The following is a 20,802-nucleotide window of genomic DNA, read 5'->3' as shown; positions in this document are numbered from 1 at the left end:
TTTGTGTTCCAGCCCAGCAGGTTGCATGGATAACATGGATAGTCAACAGAGAAATGTCAAAAGCCTCGGCAAAAAAGGCCGTGGGAAAGAAACCCCCGGCTGGTAGCCCGACAAAGGAATTTGGGGGAGGAAAGATGGCAGAGGCGGACGCACCCATCATATTAGAGATGCTGGTGGGGGGTGGTGGTGCAGGAGTCAGAAGTTTGAAAGGCAGGTGGATGGGCAATTTGAGCGGTAAGTAAAGGGGATTAAAGAGTAATTCAAAACCACCAGTGAAGAGGCGTTGGGCCAGATGCAAGAGCAGCTGGGCAAGACTACCAAAGCTGTGAAGGGGCATGGGGAGACGCTGAAGGGCATGGATGAAGTCTTGTTAATAATAATCTTTATTATTGTCACAAGTAGGCTTATATTAACACTGCAATGAAGTTACTGTTGAGGCACGAAGGTCAGCTTGCCTTGCTGGAAGCTGAAATGCTTCTTGTGACAAAGAGTACCAAGGGCCTGAAGGCTAAAGTTGAAGATCTGGAGAACAGATCGAGCAGCCTGAATCTCAGAGTGGTGGGTTTGCAGGAGGGTGTGGAGGGCCCAGGTATTTTGCAGAGATATTCTCTTGGTCGGTATGGGGAGAGGGGGGCGCTCAAGGAATTGTTCGCCCCTCCAGAGTTGGACAGGGTTCACCAGGCACTACGGCAGAACCACGGGCGAATGAGCCACCATAGGGTGGTAATCGTCTGCATTCAGAGTTTTCAGAGGAAAGAGTGGGTCCTGGAGTATTGGCACATTGATTGGGACGGGCACACAGTGCTCATTTATCAGGACATTGGCACTGAGCTGGCGAAGAGGCGGGTGGCTTTTAATAAAGCGAAGACGGTAGTGTACAACAAGGGTGTGCATTTCGGGGTGGTGTATCCAGCGAGGCTGAGAGTCACGATGGACTCGAAGGATCGCTACTTTGACACACTGGAGCAGGCTGAGGCTTTCACCAAGGATAAAGGACTGGCTTGAGGAAGGGTGGTGGGATTGTGTATGTGAAAGCCGGATGGAGTTGATTGTAAGCATCGCAATATGTTGTGTTTTGTCTTTGTTAGTTTAATAGGAGGTTGTGGGGAGGGGGGGGGATTTTTCTTGAGGCCGGGGGATGGCAAAGCGGGTGGATTTATATGGTAATTGGAGAGAAAGAAGAGCATGGTAAGGATGCTGAGATTTGGATATGGGAGTAGGGAGGGTGCGCTAGAGAATGATGTTGTTGACCTTTTGTGGTTGTTTTTGTGCGGGACCCTGGGGGGAGGGGGGGGGTGGGGGCGTGGAGACACCTTGTTAGCACTAAGGGGTAGGCTGCAACTGTTGGGCCAGTTTGGCACGGCTCGATGAGTCTACAATGTTCGTTTGAGCGGGGGCTAGACGAGGTAGCTGTGGGGTAGAGGGTATGGAGCTAACAGTGACCAGGGGATTTTCTTTATCTCACCTGTTGGGTGGGACAGATAGCTATTTTAGGTGGGCCTGGGGCCCAGGAACTGATGATGATGTTATGACACATCACGGTGGTAATAGCTGACTCGACGGTGGAAGGGGCGAGAGGCCCCAACAAGGTTAGTCACCTGGAACGTGCAAAGCCTGTTTAAAGAGTTTGTGAGCTGATGTGGTGGTTTTTACAAGAACATAAGGACTAGGAACAGGAGTAGGCCATCTGGCCCCTCGAGCCTGCTCCGTCATTTAATGAGATCATGGCTGATCTTTGTGGACTCAGCTCCACTCTCCGGCCCGTACACCATATCCCCGAATCCCTTTATTCTTTGGAAAGGTATCTATCTTTTTCTTAAAAACGTTTAAAGAAGGAGCCTCAGCTGCTTCACTGGGCAAGGAATTCCAGAGATTCACAACCCTTTGGGTGAAGAATTTCCTCCTACACTCCGTCCTAAATCTACTTCCCCTTATTTTGAGGCTATGCCCCCTAGTTCTGTGCTCCCCGACTAGTGGAAACAACCTGCCCGCATCTATCCTATCTATTCCCTTCATAATTTTATATGTTTCAATAAGATCCCCCCGCATCCTTCTAAATTCCAACGAGTACTGTCCCAGTCTACTCAACCTCTCGTCATAATCGAATCCCCTCATCTCTGGGATCAACCTAGTGAATCTCCTCTGCACTCCCTCCAGTGCCAATATGTCCTTTCTCAGGTAAGGAGACCAAAACTGAACACACTACTCCAGATGCGGCCTCACCAACACCCTATACAATTGCAGCATAATCTCCCTAGTCTTGAACTCCATCCCTCTAGCAATGAAAGACAAAACTCGATCAGCGGACTTCCGGGTGCGGCGATGACCAGCTAAGTCGCACGTTTCGGCAGCTCCCGGTGGAACGGACTTTTGGGCTCTTGATAGGAGCCCCAACGGCAATTTTAACGGCTAAAAACACTGTGCGGTAAACCAGAAGGGAATTCCCCCTGGACACGGATGGAAAAAGGAGAGGAAAGTGGACGGATTGCAGCGGATCCTTTGGAACAGCGGCAAGGAAGGCAAGCAAAAACCAAGATGGCGTCGGAAGGTGGCAGTTTCACATGGGGCCCTGAACAACAAGAGTTCTTGAAATGCTGCGTGGAAGAGATAAAAAAGGAAATGAAGGAAGAGCTGTTGGCCCCGATACTACAGGCGATCGAAGGGCTAAAGGAGGAACAAAAGACCCAGGAGCGGGAGCTTCGGGTCGTGAAGGCGAAGGCAGCCGAGAATGAGGACGATATACAGGGCCTGGTGGTGAAGACGGAGATGCAGGAGGCACATCAGAAACGATGTGTGGAAAGGTTGGAGGCACTGGAAAACAACGCAAGGAGGAACAACCTGAGGATTCTTGGTCTTCCTGAAGGTGTGGAGGGAGCGGACGTCGGGGCATATGTGAGCACGATGCTGCACTCGTTAATGGGAGCGGAGGCCCCGGCGGGTCCGTTGGAGGTGGAGGGAGCATACCGAGTTATGGCACGAGGACCGAGAGCAGGAGAAATTCCCAGAGCCATAGTGGTGAGATTCCTCCGTTTTAAGGATAGAGAAATGGTCCTAAGATGGGCGAAGAAAACTCGGAGCAGTAAATGGGAGAACGCGGTGATCCGCGTTTATCAAGACTGGAGTGCGGAGGTGGCGAGAAGGAGGGCGAGCTTTAATCGGGCCAAGGCGGTGCTTCATAAAAAGAAGATAAAATTCGGAATGCTGCAACCGGCAAGACTGTGGGTCACATATCGAGGGAGGCACCACTACTTTGAGACGGCGGATGAAGCGTGGACTTTTATTGTGGAAGAAAAACTGGAATGAGTGGGTTATTAAAAAGAACGTTTGAACAAAGTGGCGGGGCGAATGTGGGGGGCAAAGAGGGGTTTTATGTTCTAATCCTGCGGTGTGGTAACTTTTCTCTCTCCCACAGGTGGTGATGGGGGGAGGTGGGGAGGGAGAGGAGATGGGGTGTTGGCCATGGGGGGCGGGGCCAAGGGAGAAGCGCGGGCTTGGTTCCCGCGCTATGATAATTATGGCGGGAATAGAGAAGCAGGAAGGAGGGGGCGTCGCACGGTGCGAGCCGTGGTCACGGGGGGAAGCCGAGGTCAGCCAGAGCTTGCTGACTTCTGGGAGCAACATGGGGGGAGTAATTACGCTAGCGGGGGGTCTAGCGGGGGGGGTGGGAGGGGGGAATTACTGGGTTGCTGCTGCTGGGGAGAGGGGGGAGTGGGTACGAGAGAGGATGGGCGGGGGGGCACCGCCTGGGGGAGATACAGCTGCGTGGGAACTGGGTGAGGAGCTGGAAAAAGGTGACGGCTAATCGACAAGGGGGGGGGGGTAGGAAGCCCCCCAACTCGGCTGATCACGTGGAACGTGAGAGGGTTGAACGGGCCGATAAAGAGGGCACGGGTACTCGCACACCTTAAGAAACTTAAGGCAGATGTGGTTATGTTACAGGAAACGCACCTGAAACTGATAGACCAGGTTAGGCTGCGCAAAGGATGGGTGGGGCAGGTGTTCCATTCGGGGCTAGATGCGAAAAACAGGGGGGTGGCTATATTAGTGGGGAAGCGGGTAATGTTCGAGGCAAAGACTATAGTGGCGGATAACGGGGGCAGATGCGTGATGGTGAGTGGCAAACTACAGGGAGAGACGGTGGTTTTGGTAAACGTATATGCCCCGAACTGGGATGATGCCAATTTTATGAGGCGGATGCTAGGACGCATTCCGGACCTAGAGACGGGAAAGCTGATAATGGGGCGAGACTTTAACACGGTGTTGGAACCAGGGCTGGATAGGTCGAAGTCCAGGACTGGAAGGAGGCCGGCAGCAGCCAAGGTGCTTAAAGATTTTATGGAGCAGATGGGAGGTGTAGACCCGTGGAGATTTAGTAGACCTAGGAGTAAGGAGTTCTCGTTTTTCTCCTATGTCCATAAAGTCTACTCGCGCATAGACTTTTTTGTGCTGGGTAGGGCATTGATCCCGAAGGTGAGGGGAACGGAGTATACGGCTATAGCCATTTCGGATCACGCTCCACACTGGGTGGACTTGGAGATAGGGGAGGAAACAGGAGGGCGCCCACCCTGGAGAATGGACATGGGACTAATGGCGGATGAGGGGGTGTGTCTAAGGGTGAGGGGGTGCATTGAAAAGTACTTGGAACTCAATGATAATGGGGAGGTCCAGGTGGGAGTGGTCTGGGAGGCGTTGAAGGCGGTGGTTAGAGGGGAGCTGATATCAATAAGGGCACATAAAGGGAAGCAGGAGAGTAAGGAACGGGAGCGGTTGCTGCAAGAACTTTTGAGGGTGGACAGACAATATGCGGAAGCACCGGAGGAGGGATTGTACAGGGAAAGGCAAAGGCTGCATGTGGAATTTGACTTGCTGACTACAGGCACTGCAGAGGCACAATGGAGGAAGGCACAGGGTGTACAGTACGAATATGGGGAGAAGGCGAGCAGGTTGCTGGCACACCAATTGAGGAAAAGGGGAGCAGCGAGGGAAATAGGGGGAGTGAGGGACGAGGAAGGAGAGATGGAGCGGGGAGCGGAGAGAGTGAATGGAGTGTTCAAGGCATTTTATAAAAAATTATATGAAGCTCAACCCCCGGATGGGAGGGAGAGAATGATGGGCTTCTTGGATCGGCTGGAATTTCCCAAGGTGAAAGAGCAGGAAAGGGTGGGACTGGGAGCACAGATCGAGGTGGAAGAAGTGGTGAAAGGAATTAGGAGCATGCAGACGGGAAAGGCCCCGGGACCGGATGGATTCCCAGTCGAATTCTATAGAAAATATTTGGACTTGCTCGCCCCGGTACTGACGAGGACCTTTAATGAGGCAAAGGAAAGGGGACAACTGCCCCCGACTATGTCTGAAGCAACGATATCGCTTCTCTTAAAGAAGGAAAAGGACCCGCTACAATGCGGGTCCTACAGACCAATTTCCCTCCTAAATGTAGATGCCAAGGTCCTGGCCAAGGTAATGGCAATGAGAATAGAGGAATGTGTCCCGGGGGTGGTCCACGAGGACCAAACTGGGTTTGTGAAGGGGAGACAGCTGAACACGAATATACGGAGGTTGTTAGGGGTAATGATGATGGCCCCACCAGAGGGAGAAACGGAGATAGTAGTGGCGATGGATGCCGAGAAAGCATTTGATAGAGTGGAATGGGATTATTTGTGGGAGGTGTTGAGGAGATTTGGTTTTGGAGAGGGGTATGTTAGATGGGTGCAGCTATTGTATAGGGCCCCAGTGGCGAGCGTGGTCACGAATGGACGGGGATCTGCATATTTTCGGCTCCATAGAGGGACAAGGCAGGGATGCCCTCTGTCCCCATTATTGTTTGCACTGGCGATTGAGCCCCTGGCGATAGCGTTGAGGGGTTCCAAGAAGTGGAGGGGAATACTTAGGAGAGGAGAAGAGCACCGGGTATCTTTGTATGCGGACGATTTGCTACTGTACGTGGCGGATCCGGCGGAGGGGATGCCAGAAATAATGCGGATACTTGGGGAGTTTGGGGATTTTTCAGGGTATAAATTGAACATGGGGAAAAGTGAGTTGTTTGTGGTGCATCCAGGGGAGCAGAGTAGAGAAATAGAGGACCTACCGTTGAGGAAGGTAACAAGGGACTTTCGTTACCTGGGGATCCAGATAGCTAAGAATTGGGGCACATTGCACAGGTTAAATTTAACGCGGTTGGTGGAACAGATGGAGGAAGATTTCAAGAGATGGGATATGGTATCCCTGTCAATGGCAGGGAGGGTGCAGGCGGTTAAGATGGTGGTCCTCCCGAGATTCCTCTTTGTGTTCCAGTGCCTCCCGGTGGTGATCACGAAGGCTTTTTTTAAAAGGATTGAAAAAAGCATCATGGGTTTTGTCTGGGCCGGGAAGACCCCGAGAGTGAGGAAGGGATTCTTACAGCGTAGCAGGGATAGGGGGGGGGGGCTGGCACTACCGAGCCTAAGTGAGTATTATTGGGCCGCTAATATTTCAATGGTGAGTAAGTGGATGGGAGAGGAGGAGGGAGCGGCGTGGAAGAGATTAGAGAGGGCGTCCTGTAGGGGGACTAGCCTACAGGCTATGGTGACAGCCCCATTGCCGTTCTCACCGAGGAACTACACCACAAGCCCGGTGGTGGTGGCTACACTGAAGATTTGGGGACAGTGGAGACGGCATAGGGGAAAGACTGGAGCTTTGGGGGGGGTCCCCGATAAGAAACAACCATAGGTTTGCCCCGGGGGGAATGGATGGGGGATATGGAATGTGGCAAAGAGCAGGAATAACGCAACTGAAAGATCTATTTGTGGATGGGAAGTTCGCGAGTCTGGGAGCGCTGACCGAGAAATATGGGTTGCCCCAAGGGAATGCATTCAGGTATATGCAACTGAGGGCTTTTGCGAGGCAACAGGTGAGGGAATTTCCGCAGTTCCCGACACAAGAGGTGCAGGACAGAGTGATCTCAAAGACATGGGTGGGGGATGGTAAGGTGTCAGATATATATAGGGAAATGAGGGACGAAGGGGAGACTATGGTAGATGAACTAAAAGGGAAATGGGAAGAAGAGCTGGGGGAGGAGATCGAGGAGGGGCTGTGGGCAGATGCCCTAAGCAGGGTAAACTCGTCGTCCTCGTGTGCCAGGCTAAGCCTGATTCAGTTTAAGGTATTACACAGGGCGCATATGACTGGAGCACGGCTCAGTAAATTTTTTGGGGTGGAGGATAGGTGTGCGAGGTGCTCGAGAAGCCCAGCGAATCATACCCATATGTTTTGGTCATGCCCGGCACTACGAGGGTTTTGGATGGGGGTGACAAAGGTGCTTTCAAAAGTAGTGGGGGTCCGGGTCGAACCAAGCTGGGGGTTGGCTATATTTGGGGTTGCACAAGAGCCGGGAGTGCAGGAGGCGAGAGAGGCCGATGTTTTGGCCTTTGCGTCCCTAGTAGCCCGGCGCAGGATATTGCTAATGTGGAAAGAAGCCAAGCCCCCGGGGGTGGAGACCTGGATAAAGGCCATGGCGGGGTTTATAAAGCTAGAGCGGATTAAGTTCGTCCTAAGGGGGTCGGCTCAAGGGTTCACCAGGCGGTGGCAACCGTTCGTCGAATACCTCGCGGATAGATAGATGGAATGGGAAAAAGAAGGCAGCAGCAGCAGCCCAGGATCGGGGGGGGGAGGGGAGGGGTAGGGGGGGTGGGGTTACTTGTGACAAGGCAGTTGCCAATTAGGGCTAGTTTTCATTTTTGTTATTTAATATTTATTCATTTTTTTTGTTTATATAAAATAGGTCATTGTTATTTGTGCTGTTATAATATTGTGTAAAGGATGCACAATGTACTGTGTTGGTTGACCAAAAATTTTCAATAAAATATTTTAAAAAAAAATTTTTTTTAAAAAACTCGATTAGCATTCTTAATCACCTGTTGCACCTGCACACCAACTTTTTGCGACTCGTGCACCAGCACACCCAGGTCCCTCTGCACAGCAGCATGTTTTAACATCTTACCGTTTAAATAATAATCCATTCTGCTGTTATTCCTCCCAAAATGGATAGCCTCACACTTGGCAACATTGAATTACATCTGCCAGACCCTAGCCCATTCACCTAACCTATCCAAATCCTTCTACAGACTTCCGGTATCCTCTGCACTTTTTGCTTTACCACTCATCTTAGTGTCGTCTGAAAACTTTGACACATTGCACTTGGGCCCCAACTCCAAATCGTCTATGTAAATTGTGAACAACTGCGGGCCCAACACTGATCCTTGAGGGACCCCACTAGTTACAGGTTGCCAACCAGAGAAACACCCATTTATCCCCACTCTCTGCTTTCTGTTAGTTAACCAATCCTCTACCCATGCTACCACTTTACCCTCAATGCCATGCATCTTTAATTTATGCAGCAACCTTTTGTGTGGCGCCTTGTCAAAAGCTTTCTGGAAATCCAGACATACCACATCCATTGGCTCCCTGTTATCTATTGCACTGGTAACGTCCTCAAAAAATTCTACCAAATTAGTCAGACACGACCTACCCTTTGTGAACCCATGCTGCGTCTGCCCAATGGGACAATTTCCCTCCAGGTACCCCGCTATTTCCTCCTTAATGATAGATTCCAGCATTTTCCCTACAACCGAAGTTAAGCTTACCGGCCTCTAATTACCCACTTTCTGCCGACCTCCTTTTTTTAAACAGTGGTGTCACGTTTGCTACTTTCCAATCCTCTGGGACCACCCCAGAGTCTAGTGAATTTTGATAAATTATCACTAGTGCGTTTACAATTTCCCTAGCCATCTCTTTTAACACTCTGGGATGCATCCCATCAGGGCCAGGAGACTTGTCTACCTTTAGCCCCATTAGCTTGCCCAATACTGCCTCCTTAGTGATTATAATCATCTCAAGGTCCTCACCTATCATATCTTTATTTCCATCAGTCACTGGCATGTTATTTGTGTCCTCCACTGTGAAGACTGACCCAAAAAACCTGTTCAGCTCCTCAGCCATTTCCCCATCTCCTATTATTAAATCTCCCTTCTCATCTTCCAAAGGACCAATATTTACCTTAGCCACTCTTTTTTGTCTTATATATTTGTAGAAGCTTTTACTATCTGCTTTTATGTTCTGAGCCAGTTTACTTTCATAGTCTACCTTACTCTTCTTTATAGCTTTTTTAGTAGCTTTCTGTTGTCCCCTAAAGACTTCCCAGTCCTCTAGTCTCCCACTAATTTTTGCCACTTTGTATGTTTTTCCTTCAATTTGATACTCTCCCTCAACTCCTTAGATATCCACGGTCGATTTTTTCCCCTTTCTACCGTCTTTGTTTTTTGTCGGTATGAACCTTTCCTGAACACTGAAAGATCGCTCGGAAGGTTCTCCACTGTTCCTCAACTGCTTCACCATGAAGTCTTTGCTCCCAGCCTACATTAGCTAGCTCTTCTCTCATCCCATTGTAATCACCTTTGTTTAAGCACAAAACACTAGTGTTGGATTTTACCTTGTCATCCTCCAACTGTATTTTAAATTCCACCATATTGTGGTCGCTCCTTCCAAGAGGATCCCGAACTATGAGATCATTAATCAATCCTGCCTCATTACACAGGACCAGATCTAGGACCGCTTGTTCCCTTGTAGGTTCCATTACATACTGTTCCAGGAAATTATCCCGAGCACATTCGATAAAATCTTCCTCAAGGCTGCCTTTACCAACCTGGTTAAACCAATCGACATGCAGATTAAAATCTCCCATGATAACCGCTGTACCATTTCTACATGCATCCGTTATTTCTTTGCTTATTGCCTGCCCTACCATCCTGTTACTATTTGGTGGCCTATAGACTACTCCTATCAGTGACTTTTTCGCCTTACTATTTCTGATTTCCACCCAAATGGATTCAACCTTATCCTCCATAGCACCGATGTCATCCCTTACTATTGCTTGGATGTCATCCTTAAATAACAGAGCTACAGCACCTCCCTTACCATCCACTCTGTCCTTTCGTATAGTCTGATACCCTTGGATATTTAACTCCCAGTCGTGACCATCTTTTAACCATGTTTCAGTAATGGCCACAAGAGGCCCATTTACGGGTACGTGACCAGACTAGGCTCCAGAAAGTCTGGGAGTGTCAGGTGTTTTACTGTGAATGACAATAGGGCCCGGGGGGGTAGCGATTTTAATCACAAGGAGGGTCTGGTACGGGGCGGAGCGGGTCAGAGCTTATCAGGGGGTAGCATGTGTATTAGAGGGAAAGTCGGTGATCCTAGTGAACATGTATGCTCCAAATTGGGACGATGTATCGTTTATGTTGGCTACAGTACAGTGGTTGGCATGTCCGAGAGGAGAGCCAGATTGGAGAGGATGCCGTTTCAGTTAGCGGTACTTAGGGGTAAAGTTGCTGGAGATTGGGCGTGGCTCCGGAGGTTGCATTATATGAGCTTAGTGAGTAGAGTTAAGATGGCTTTGCAGAGGTGGGATAGTTTCCCTTATTTTTGGCCGGTCAGGACCAATTGGTTAAAATGAACATCTTGCCAAGAATCTGGTTTTTATTTCAGTGTCTCCCGATGTTCCTGCCCAAGACCTTTTTGCCAGAAGGTTCGAGCGGCTTATTTCCGGCTTTATTTGGGAGGGGACTATCCCAAGGATTCGGAGAGTCTCCTTCACAAGGACAGACAGTTAGGAGGTCTGGCGCCGCCAAACTTGCTGTATTATGACTGGGCAGCCAAAGCAGATAGGGTGTTGGGATGGTGCAGAGACCCATGGGCTCTCTGTCAGGTCATGATGCAGAGGGACAAGTTTGGTGGCAGTGGTAACGGCGATATTTCCATTGGCGCCGGCAAGGTACTCAACGAACCCAGTAGTGGTATCCATGTTAAAAGATATGGAGGCAACTCCACCAGCATTTTAAGTTGGGGCCAGCTTCAAGACGTCCATTTGTTTGAGCCACCATATTTGAGGCATGGAAAGAGAAAGGGCTGGAGAGAGTGAGTGATTTATTCCTGGAAGGGCGGTTTGCCAGTTTAGAGGAATTAAAGAAGGAATTTGGGTTGGTAGGCTCAGTCGGATTTAGGTACCTTCAGAGTACAGAGCGTTCTGAAGAGGATGTTCTCGGATTTTCCGGTAGTGCCGCCATCATCCTTATTAAAGAGGATCCTCTCCTGTTCGGGATCGGAAGGCAGCACGTCAGACATGTACGAACGGATCGTACGGAGTTTGGTAGAAAGGGTAAAGGGTAAATGGGTGGAGGAATTGGGGCCATTACTGGAGGAGGAGGAACCAAAAGATGTCCGAGCCTTCGCCTTGTTTGTGGCGCAGAGGTGGATCTTGCTGGGTTGCAGGCTAGCAACGCCGAGTGTGTGCCGTGGTTCGGGGACTTGATGGAATTTTTCCACCTCGAGAAGGTCAAGTACACTGTGAGGGGGTCACTTGAAGTGTTCCACTGGAAATGGCGGCCATTTATATTGTATTTCAGAGAGTTGGTCACTGTTAGCTGTTGAAGGGGGATGTGGGTGTGGAGAAGGGGAAAGAAAGAGGCAAATACACGGGGGATGGACCATATTCTTTGGGTTGAAGAGTTATTTGGGGGTTTCTGGTTGTTTGCGTCTAGTTAGGATGATTGTTTCTTTGTAATTTTATATAAAGTGTTAAAACTTTAATTAAAACATTAAAAAAAACATAACAATCAAGTCATTTCTGAAATGTAATAATGCGTGATATCAATGAAATTTTTTTACTAATTACCTTGGCCTTAATTCATTTAGGCCGCACAAGAGAGAGAGGAACTTCAAAATCACGGGGATGAGCTTGATGCTAAAATTTCCAAAGGTGAAAAAGAATTAAGAGCCCTGGAGAATACATTACAGCTGCTCAACAATCAAAATGCAACATATCAAAAATCTTTCAACAGGGTCACAGAAACAAGTATGTGCTTTCCCACAGCTTACAAAATGAGAGGTTTTTTTCTTAATTGTAGTAGCAATGCAAAATTCCACTTCATATTTACTAATGCTGTGTCTCATTAAAATAATTCCAAGAAAAATGGAAGACATACATTAGATTAGGCATTTTCAAAGTCGGGGTCGCGCGTGGGGTGGGCGCCGTGAGGGTCGCGGAGCCGTCCGCTGCAGCACTCCCGATTGCGCATATTTGTGTGCAACAGCAGCCGGCTTTTAACAAGCCGGCTGCCTTCAAAATGACGGCTGCGACCATATAAAAAAATAAGGGCGCATTGCGCTTGCGTGCTCAATCATCGTGCACATGCGCAGTGCGCCCGCATTTTTTTATATGGCCGCGGCCGTCATTTTGAAGGCCGCTCGCAGCCCGCATTGTTAAAAGCCGACTGCTGCGGCTGTTGCACGTGAATTTGCGCAATCGGAGAGGCAGGAGAAGATTTTTTTTTTTAAATTCAATGTAATCTTCCTGCCTGAAGGGAGGCAGAGAGCAGGTCACGCCCCCCGAACGACAACGTCATGTGCTTTGGGCACGATTGCGATTCCTCCATTTGGTTAGCAGCAAACAAGTAAAACCAAGCAGGCTCACCTCTCGCATTCAAGGTAGGAGAAAATGGTGGGTCTCGAATGTCAGCCGGTGTGCGTCGCGAAGGTCAGCCAGCATGAGTTACGAAGGTCGGCCGGCGTGGGTCGCGAAGGTTGGCCGGTTTGTAAAAATTGGTCCCCGGAAAAAAACGTTTGAAAAACACAGCATTAGATACAATGTCACTTGAGAACTACCCTCCATTTTCTGAAAATAGCGGGAAATGTTGATCCCAACTGTCCAATTCAAGAGAAAAGAAGAGAGACAAAAACAGCAAATTTATAGTTCTACCTCTGTTACACCAAGGACATCTGAAATAGAACAGATCTTCATTTAGGACAAGTGATTTTTCAGGCCTAAGACAAGGATTTGGTAATTTACATAATTTAAGGAATGCTGGTTTTCAGATCTGCCTGGGAAAATGGGCTGCCGTAGTATGGCTAACTACCACCAAAATGTAAGTTAAACATTTTTAAAGCTGGATGATTGTTACCAACCCATGAAAGTCTCGCACACCCAGAACATACCTGGTGCTGGAATTGGTTGTGCTGCCACTGGAGGGGCAACAGGCTTCAGCAGCTCCTCTAAATTATTCAAAGAATTATTCAAGGGCTAATTTTGGGCAAGTCTCAGGCCTCCCAATTTGGGCATGTACTCTGATACAAAAATGGGTATAATCAATTTGCCCTCACACGACCTACAATCCATTTTATTTTAGTAATTCTCACAAACCATGAAGTATAAAGCAGAAATTGAAAATTAGACAAAGTAAAAAAGCAAAATAAAGATTGGATATATAGATGGTATTAAGGGAGAGAAATAAAAGAGACAGAAACAGTTAAACACTTAGTTACTCAAATCTGCAATGCTAATTTTCTTGAGGAAATGCAACTCCAAACTTATAAAATAAGTTGCAGTCATTTTAATCGATAGTCAAGCAAGGTTTGGCTTATAATGTACAAAACCTTTTCTTAGCAATACTTTGTCTCCAAATCAAAAAAAATCAATACCTACTGAGTTCAACATTTTAAATAATTTACACTACAGGTGAAGAGTTTGAAAATAAACTACAGCTGGAAGAACAAAAAAAGGCCATTGATGAAAAATACAGATATAAGCGCAGGCAAATAAGAGAGCTTCAAGAGGACATTCAGGTAATGGATTAAAATAATGATGTTTCCAACACTGGAAAGCCAATTAACTTGAACTTACTTGGAAATTTTCAGATGAATTATATTCTCATGTCAGGTAAATGATTCCATCCTAAAACCCAGGAAAAGATTCAGAAATGTGCATCAATATCTTGCATTTTACTGTCAAACTCATGCTGCTCATGCTCTGGTCTGTTCCACTTGATGTCATTGATTAAACAAAACTTAATAAATGTCCACAGCTGTCAGAACTATTATTTGCAAGAATGTTAAGGAAACAGATTTAACGTTTTGACATGGAATCACTTAGGTTGTCTCAAATCATGATCATTGCAACAATGTTGCATGATTAATTAATTGTTTCAAAAGGAGCTCCTACCATAGATCAATGGAGCATCAGCAGGGATGTGTACCTCTCGTTTCGTACACTAGTTTATGATACCGATGTCCCTCTTTATTTGGGGAAGCACATTTATGTTAATAAGGAGCTAGACTACAGAAAGAACCAGTTTTGTCCAGATGTATTGTGAATCTGGCTCACCAATTAAGAAATATAAAAACTTTTCTTGGATTTTTACCCCTTCAGGACATCCTAAAACACAACAGTCAATTACTCACATTTGAAGTATAATTACTGGTGTTGTGTATACAAAACTCAACAGCCAGTTTGTGCACAATAATATCACAGAAACAAGAACGAGATGACAATTCAGTCAGTTTTGGTGATTTCTTTTATGGGTAGCTTGGACACAAGAATTGCCCTATTTTTTTAAAGCGACATAGGATTTAGTGCATCCACAGAGAGTACATTGGCTTCAATTTAACATCTCAACCAAAAGGTGGCATCCATAATAATGCAGTACTCCCTGAGGACTGCACTTAAGTGCCAAGCTAGAGTTTAAAGCTATGACCTCAGCGGGATTTAATGCCATTCACCCAACCCTGTGGCATGTTTTCTAGCAGTGGCGGCAAGATCTTCCAGTCTCACTGAAGTCTACGCCGTTTTGTATGGCACACCCGTCCCGCAGCCAAATAATCCACAATTTGGGGTGGGGGGAGATGAGAGAGAGAGAGAGGCCTTCGACATGACTGCAAAATCTTACTGGCAGGAAGGGACAGAAAATCTTATTCCGTGTTCAAAGCTGTTACCAAAGTTAATCATATCAGGTACAGCATATTTTTATGGTCATCGGTCCATCCATTGCAGGATGGTTGAATTCCAATATTCTTAAGAAATAATGAAAGATTTTTAATTTATACAATATCTTTCACAATATCAATGTCCCAAAACATTATATAACTAATAAAGTACTCACTGTTGTAATGTATGAAGAAGTGCACCAAATATGCTTACAGCAAGGCCTTAAATACAGCACGATATATTACCAATCAATTTTGTGTGATACAAAAGTAGAAAAACTGGAATACTCAGCAGGACAGGCATTAGCTGTGGAGGGAGAAACATGTACAGTTTCAGGTCAATTATCTTTTGTTAAGATTTAAATTTTTTAAATTTCAGATTTCCAACATTTGCAGTATTTTTCTTATATTAATATTCTGGTGATGTTGGTAAGGAATAAATATTACCCAGGATATTGGGAGGACTCCTGAGCTCTTCCTTAAAATAAAGTAGTGGGAGGCAGTGGCATAGTGGTATTGTCACTGGACTAGTAATCCAGAGACCCAGGGTAATGTTCCAGTGACCCTGGTTCAAATCCCACCACAGCACGACAGGGTGAAATTTGAATTTAATAATAATTTGAATTAAAATTCCTATGATGTCAATGATCATTGTCGATAAAAAACATCTGGTTCACTCGTCCTTTAGATAAGGAAATCCTTTTTCCTTACCTGGTCTGGGCTACATGTGACTCCAGATCCACAGCAATGTGGTTGACTCTTAAATGCCCTTTGAAATGGCCTAGCAAGCCACTCAGTCCAAGGGCAATTAGGATGGGCAATAAATACTGGCCCACATCCCATGAACAAATTAAAAATAAATGCCAAGAGTGGTTTATGTCCAACTGAAAGCAAATGTGGCTTTGATTCAACACCTCATTTGAAAGACAACTAGTAAAATGATCTGGAGATAAGAGTTAAAATCACACAATGACAGCTGGTGAATTTAAATTTCATTAAATTAATCTAATTTTAAAAGTGTTACTGTCACTAATCACGACCATAAAATTACTGGAGTGTCATTAAAAACCCATTTGGTTCACTAATATCCATTAGGGAAGGAAATCTGCCATCTGTAGCTGTTCTGGCCAAAATATGATTCTAGAGCCACGCCAATTAACTTTCTCTAAAATGGCCTAGCCACCAACTCACATGTATTAAAGTCTCAGCATCCCAGGGCAATTGGAGATGGGCAAGGGCAGCACGGTGGCGCAGTGGGCACTGCTACCTACGGCTCAGAGGACCCGGTTTCGATCCTGGCGCCAGGTCACTGTCTATGTGGAGTTTGCACATTCTCCCCATGTCTGCGTGGGTCTCACCCCCACAATTCAAAGATGTGCAGGTTAGGTGGATTGGCGGCACTAAATTGCCCCTTAATTGGAAAAAAATAATTGGGTACTCCAAATTTATTTTAAAAAAGAAATGAGCAATAAATGCTGGCCTAGCCAATCAGTCTTTGAACGAATAAAACTGTGTAATACTCCTTAAATACTGGAAAAAAACTGTAAACATTTTGGATACATTTCACAAATCACAAAAAGCATAAGCCGAAATTTAGAACATTTTATTTGCAATTATCCTCCCTCTCTCCTCTTCCCCCCCCACCAATGAAATATTAACTTGTGGCTTCTCCCTCAGTCCATGGCAAACACCTCAGACAATCTGTTAAAGGAAGAATCAGCACTCAATGCGATAACTGAAGAGCAACAGGACAAAACCGTGCATCTCATAAAGGAGTTGGAGGATCAGATAGGCAAACTGGAAAGGGTGACAAAACATGTGCGTAAAACTAAATATTACTGTTTGTAGCGTTGTTTCAATGTCATATTCTTTCAAACTGCTCTCGCACCCTGAACCCATTGTACAATTTAGCATATCTTCAAGTTGCTTAAACCGTGCTAATCGTCAATTGTCCTTCGCAGCAAAAATAAGATCTTAATATTCAATAACAATTTTGGCGTTTGACAAAGGAAAAATGGGTTACATGTTTACATTTCAATAAATTAACATCAATTTTGTATAATATTGTACAGTTGATCTGTAGATAGTGGATTATAAACACTAAACAGACAAGCAAAGCAAGAAAATTCAAGCCATTTATCCAATTGAAAAACAAGCATCAAATAACCGTTTGTTTTAAATTTCCATCTCTGTTCATTTTATTGCTTCTTGTTACATGCATCACAGAGACATATCCTGACCATTTTCAGAATGATTTTTCTCTAAATTATTTTATCAGGAAAAAGTTAAGTAATTTGCTACAATGAGCGGCATGGTAGCACAATAGTTAGCACTGTTGCTTCACAGCGTCAGGGTCCCAGGTTCGATTCCCAGCTTGGGTCACCGTCCGTGCAGAGTCTGCACGTTCTCCCAGTGTCTGCGTGGGTTTCCTTTGGGTGTTCCGGTTTCCTCCCACAATCCCGAAAGAGGTGCTGTTAGGTAATTTGGACGTTCTGAATTCTCCCTCCGTGTACTCGAACAGGCGCCATAATGTGGCGACGAGACCTTTGACTGTAACTTCATTGCAGTGATAATGTAAGCCTACTTGTGACAATAAAGATTAATTATTAAATATTTTCTAGCATGATGAATTCTTATGTGAAGTGTCCTTCGTTTTACTTTTTATCCAAGATCATGTTATATTTGTACTGTTTAACGAAAAAATTCTGAATGTTGAATCAATTTTCAAAACAGTGTTCTAAAGTTGTCAAAGATATTCGTTCTGCCAAGAAAAGCCCAGGAGCAACCCAAGAGGAGCAAGATATCAATCTTCGTGAACTACGAGACTTCAACAGGTCATTGAATAAGCTATTAGCAGATGCAATGGATGATTGTCCGAGTTTGGCTGCTGATCTTCAACTTTACTTTGACCAGGTAAAACAAATCAATACATTGTGCAGTTACAATTACAATTTTAAGTATTGAATTTTGGACTGGAGCTTAATCTGATTTAATAATAATGAAATAATTTCCCTTTGAAATTCAAATTTGGGAGTTAAGACTCTACAAAACATAATCTAATAATAATTGCAGCTATGGTGTGTCCTCCTTTTTCTGACATTAGATAAATATTAACTAAAATTTCACAAATAAATTATGCTATAATTTGGTTTATTATTTATAAAATTAATTTTTGAACTATATAATGTGATGGAAAATCTGTTCAGAAAAATTCAAGTCTACCACGAAGACACATTAGTTAGTGAAACCTAATTGACCATATTTTAATTTAGGCTTGTTTACCATTACCAACTGCTCCTACACCACCAAGTAGCCAGCACAGTTCAAGAACACCATCTGTTCGTAGCTCTGGATCATCCGCAAGGTTAGTGCTTTGCAAGTAAACATACATAGGGTAAACATGCTGTGACCAAATAAGAGCCTATTCAAATATTAATTTATGGTACAATTCCTCACACATCAGGTCCCTGACTGCAACTCGGAATTTGTTTTTATATAGGTGAGGGAAGGGGTGCAAGTTCTTTAATTATTATTTGTTACATTGAGTCTACAGCACAGAAACAGACTATTCAGCCCATATGGTCTGTGGTGGCATTTATCCTGCATACCATCTGCCTCCCATCTCTCTTCCTCTAACAGTCAACATCCCCTACCATTGTTTTCTCCCTTATCTGCTTATCCAGCATCCCCCTCGGTGCATGTATGCTTGTTGCCTCAACCACCCCTAGTAGTGATACGTTCAATGTTCATATTACCCTATGGGTAAAGACGTTTCTCCTAAATTCCCTATTGAGTTTATTGATGCCCACCTGCATCTATGTATTTTTTTTTTTAAACTGGCCTTATTAACCTGCAATACTACTTTATACGATTTGTTTTTGTTTCCTCAAGATCCCATTTCTTCTGTACCTTATTTGGATTATTAGCTAACCAATACTTATTCTACCAAAATGCCCCATTGCACACTTACTTATATTGAAATTCATTCACTAATTAAATCCCCCTCTGCAAGTTTATTAAAGTCTTCTTGTATTTTGTTTTAGTCTTTCTTTGTATTAACACCCTCCAATTTGGTGTTGTCCACAAATTTGGAAAGCGTACTGAGATTCAGAGTCAATAATGTAATTAAAATCATACTATGTAACAAATGGATCAAATAGTCATAACACTCCAAATTCTCGAAGAGGCACACAATCTTCATACAGAAATATGTTTTCTTAATGCAGAGTTTTATCTGATAAATAAGATGAAAAGTGAATAGGATTGGATTTGATCACAGCCACTCCTGATACCTTGCCCAAATAAATCTGGTTGATCTCGGCTCTTTTAACATTGCGAGTAGAACCAAGCCAGGTTTTATCCACAACCAATAGTTACAAAGTGCCACTTAGTAGTGAACCTGTTTTACTTGATGGTTAGTTTTCCTGGATAATAACTATAAGCATTCTTAAGGACATATAAACCTACTTGGAAAGTACTGATAAGCTCGTAGTCGGATGTCAAATTTGGCGAGCCACTCCATGGGATGTCAAATGGAGAAATTAGGCAACAAATCTTTGCGGGCAGGTTGATGAGATATCTTGCATGGTCCAAGATTCATGGTGTGACAGAGGTACTTCAGATTGTCCATTTACAGTTTGCTCCTGCCCGGTACAGGTTTGGTTGAGCACGTCCACTGTCTTCAAGGGAGATCAAAGCCAGGAAGCTCCAGTGAGTGATTCATGCTGGTGAAAGCTGATGATATTGTGCATGTGGTCTCCAGCTGATGTCGTCAAGACAACTGGGGAGGTGGTGGTGTAATGCTTTTGTCACTGAACTAATAAAGAGACTCCGAGTAATGCTTGGAGGACCCAGGTTCAAATCCCGCCACTGCAGATGGTGAAATTTTAATTCAATAAAAGTCTGGAATTTTTTTTAAAAAGTCAAATGATGACCATGAAACCATTGTCGATTGTCGTAAAAACCCATCTGGTTCACTAATGTCCTTCAGGGAAGGAAATCTGCCGTTCTTACCTGGTCTGGCCAACATGTGACTCCAGACCCACAGCAGTGAGGTCAACTCTTTTTTTTTAATAAACAATTTTAATGAGGTATTTTTGGCATTACAAACAGCAACAGTATAAAAAACAATGTACAAAGAATAATAAACATAATACAATCACCGACTCCCAACCCGTCACATTAACCCACTATTCTACGGTACCCCCCCCCCCCCCCCCCGCTGACGATTAATTCTCCGCGAAGAAGTCGATGAATGGTTGCCACCTCCGGGCGAACCCTAGCAGTGACCCTCTTTAGGCAAACTTAATCTTCTCTACTCCGAGAAAGCTCGCCATGTCAGTTAGCCAGGTCTCCGACTTTGGGGGCTTTGAGTCCCTCCATGCTATCTGTATCCGTCTCCGGGCTACCAGGGAAGCAAAGGCCAGAACATCTGCCTCTTTCTCCCCCTGGACTCCCGGGTCCTCCAACACCCCAAAAATCACCACCTCTGGACTCATTGCCACCCTTGCTTTCAATACCATTTCAATACTCGCAAACCCCTGCTAATATCCCCTAAGTTTTGGACATGCCCAGAACATGTGGACATGGTTTGCTGGTCCTCCCGCACATTTTACACACCTGTCCTCCACCCCAAAGAATCTACTCATCCGGGCCACTGTCATGTGGGCCCGGTGGACCACCTTGAATTGGATCAAGCTGAGCCTGGCGTAAGTCGCGGTCACGTTGATTCTGCTCAAGACGTCTGCCTAAAAGCCATCCTCCATCTCACCACCCAGCTCCTCCACCCACCTACACTTCAGCTCCTCGTTCTGTGTCTCCTCCGCTCCCATGAGCTCTTTGTAGATGTCCGAAACGCTCCCCTCTCCCGCCCATCCCCTAGACACTACCCTATCCTGGATCCCCCTTAATGACAGGAGTGGGAAGGATGAAACCTGACTGCGCAGAGTCCTGCACCTGTAAATATCTAAATTTGTTCCCCCTTGCCAACCCAAACTTCTCCAGCGCCCTCAA

The 20,802-nt window shown here is 45.5% G+C and overlaps 1 protein-coding gene and 1 long non-coding RNA gene across 2 annotated transcripts in view; one reads left to right on the top strand and one right to left on the bottom strand.

The window, feature by feature from the left end:
* Positions 1 to 11,772, bottom strand: part of LOC140389737 (uncharacterized) — a 30,128-nt gene extending 18,356 nt beyond the window's left edge. Inside the window, exon 1 of the long non-coding RNA XR_011934459.1 lies at positions 11,708 to 11,772. This is a non-coding gene — a long non-coding RNA (uncharacterized lncRNA). The remainder of the gene's footprint in view (positions 1 to 11,707) is intronic.
* Positions 1 to 20,802, top strand: part of ccdc39 (coiled-coil domain 39 molecular ruler complex subunit) — a 238,313-nt gene that overhangs the window by 205,038 nt on the left and 12,473 nt on the right. The window contains exons 15-19 of the mRNA XM_072474203.1: positions 11,728 to 11,887; positions 13,547 to 13,653; positions 16,468 to 16,608; positions 17,524 to 17,703; positions 18,063 to 18,154. Coding sequence (XP_072330304.1) covers positions 11,728 to 11,887; positions 13,547 to 13,653; positions 16,468 to 16,608; positions 17,524 to 17,703; positions 18,063 to 18,154 — 680 coding nt within the window. The remainder of the gene's footprint in view (positions 1 to 11,727; positions 11,888 to 13,546; positions 13,654 to 16,467; positions 16,609 to 17,523; positions 17,704 to 18,062; positions 18,155 to 20,802) is intronic.

The sequence above is a fragment of the Scyliorhinus torazame genome, chromosome 14, assembly GCF_047496885.1.
Source record: "Scyliorhinus torazame isolate Kashiwa2021f chromosome 14, sScyTor2.1, whole genome shotgun sequence".
Classification (NCBI taxonomy): domain Eukaryota; kingdom Metazoa; phylum Chordata; class Chondrichthyes; order Carcharhiniformes; family Scyliorhinidae; genus Scyliorhinus; species Scyliorhinus torazame.
Note: the sequence above shows the minus strand (reverse complement) of the source record. Positions and strands in the feature narration are given on the sequence as shown.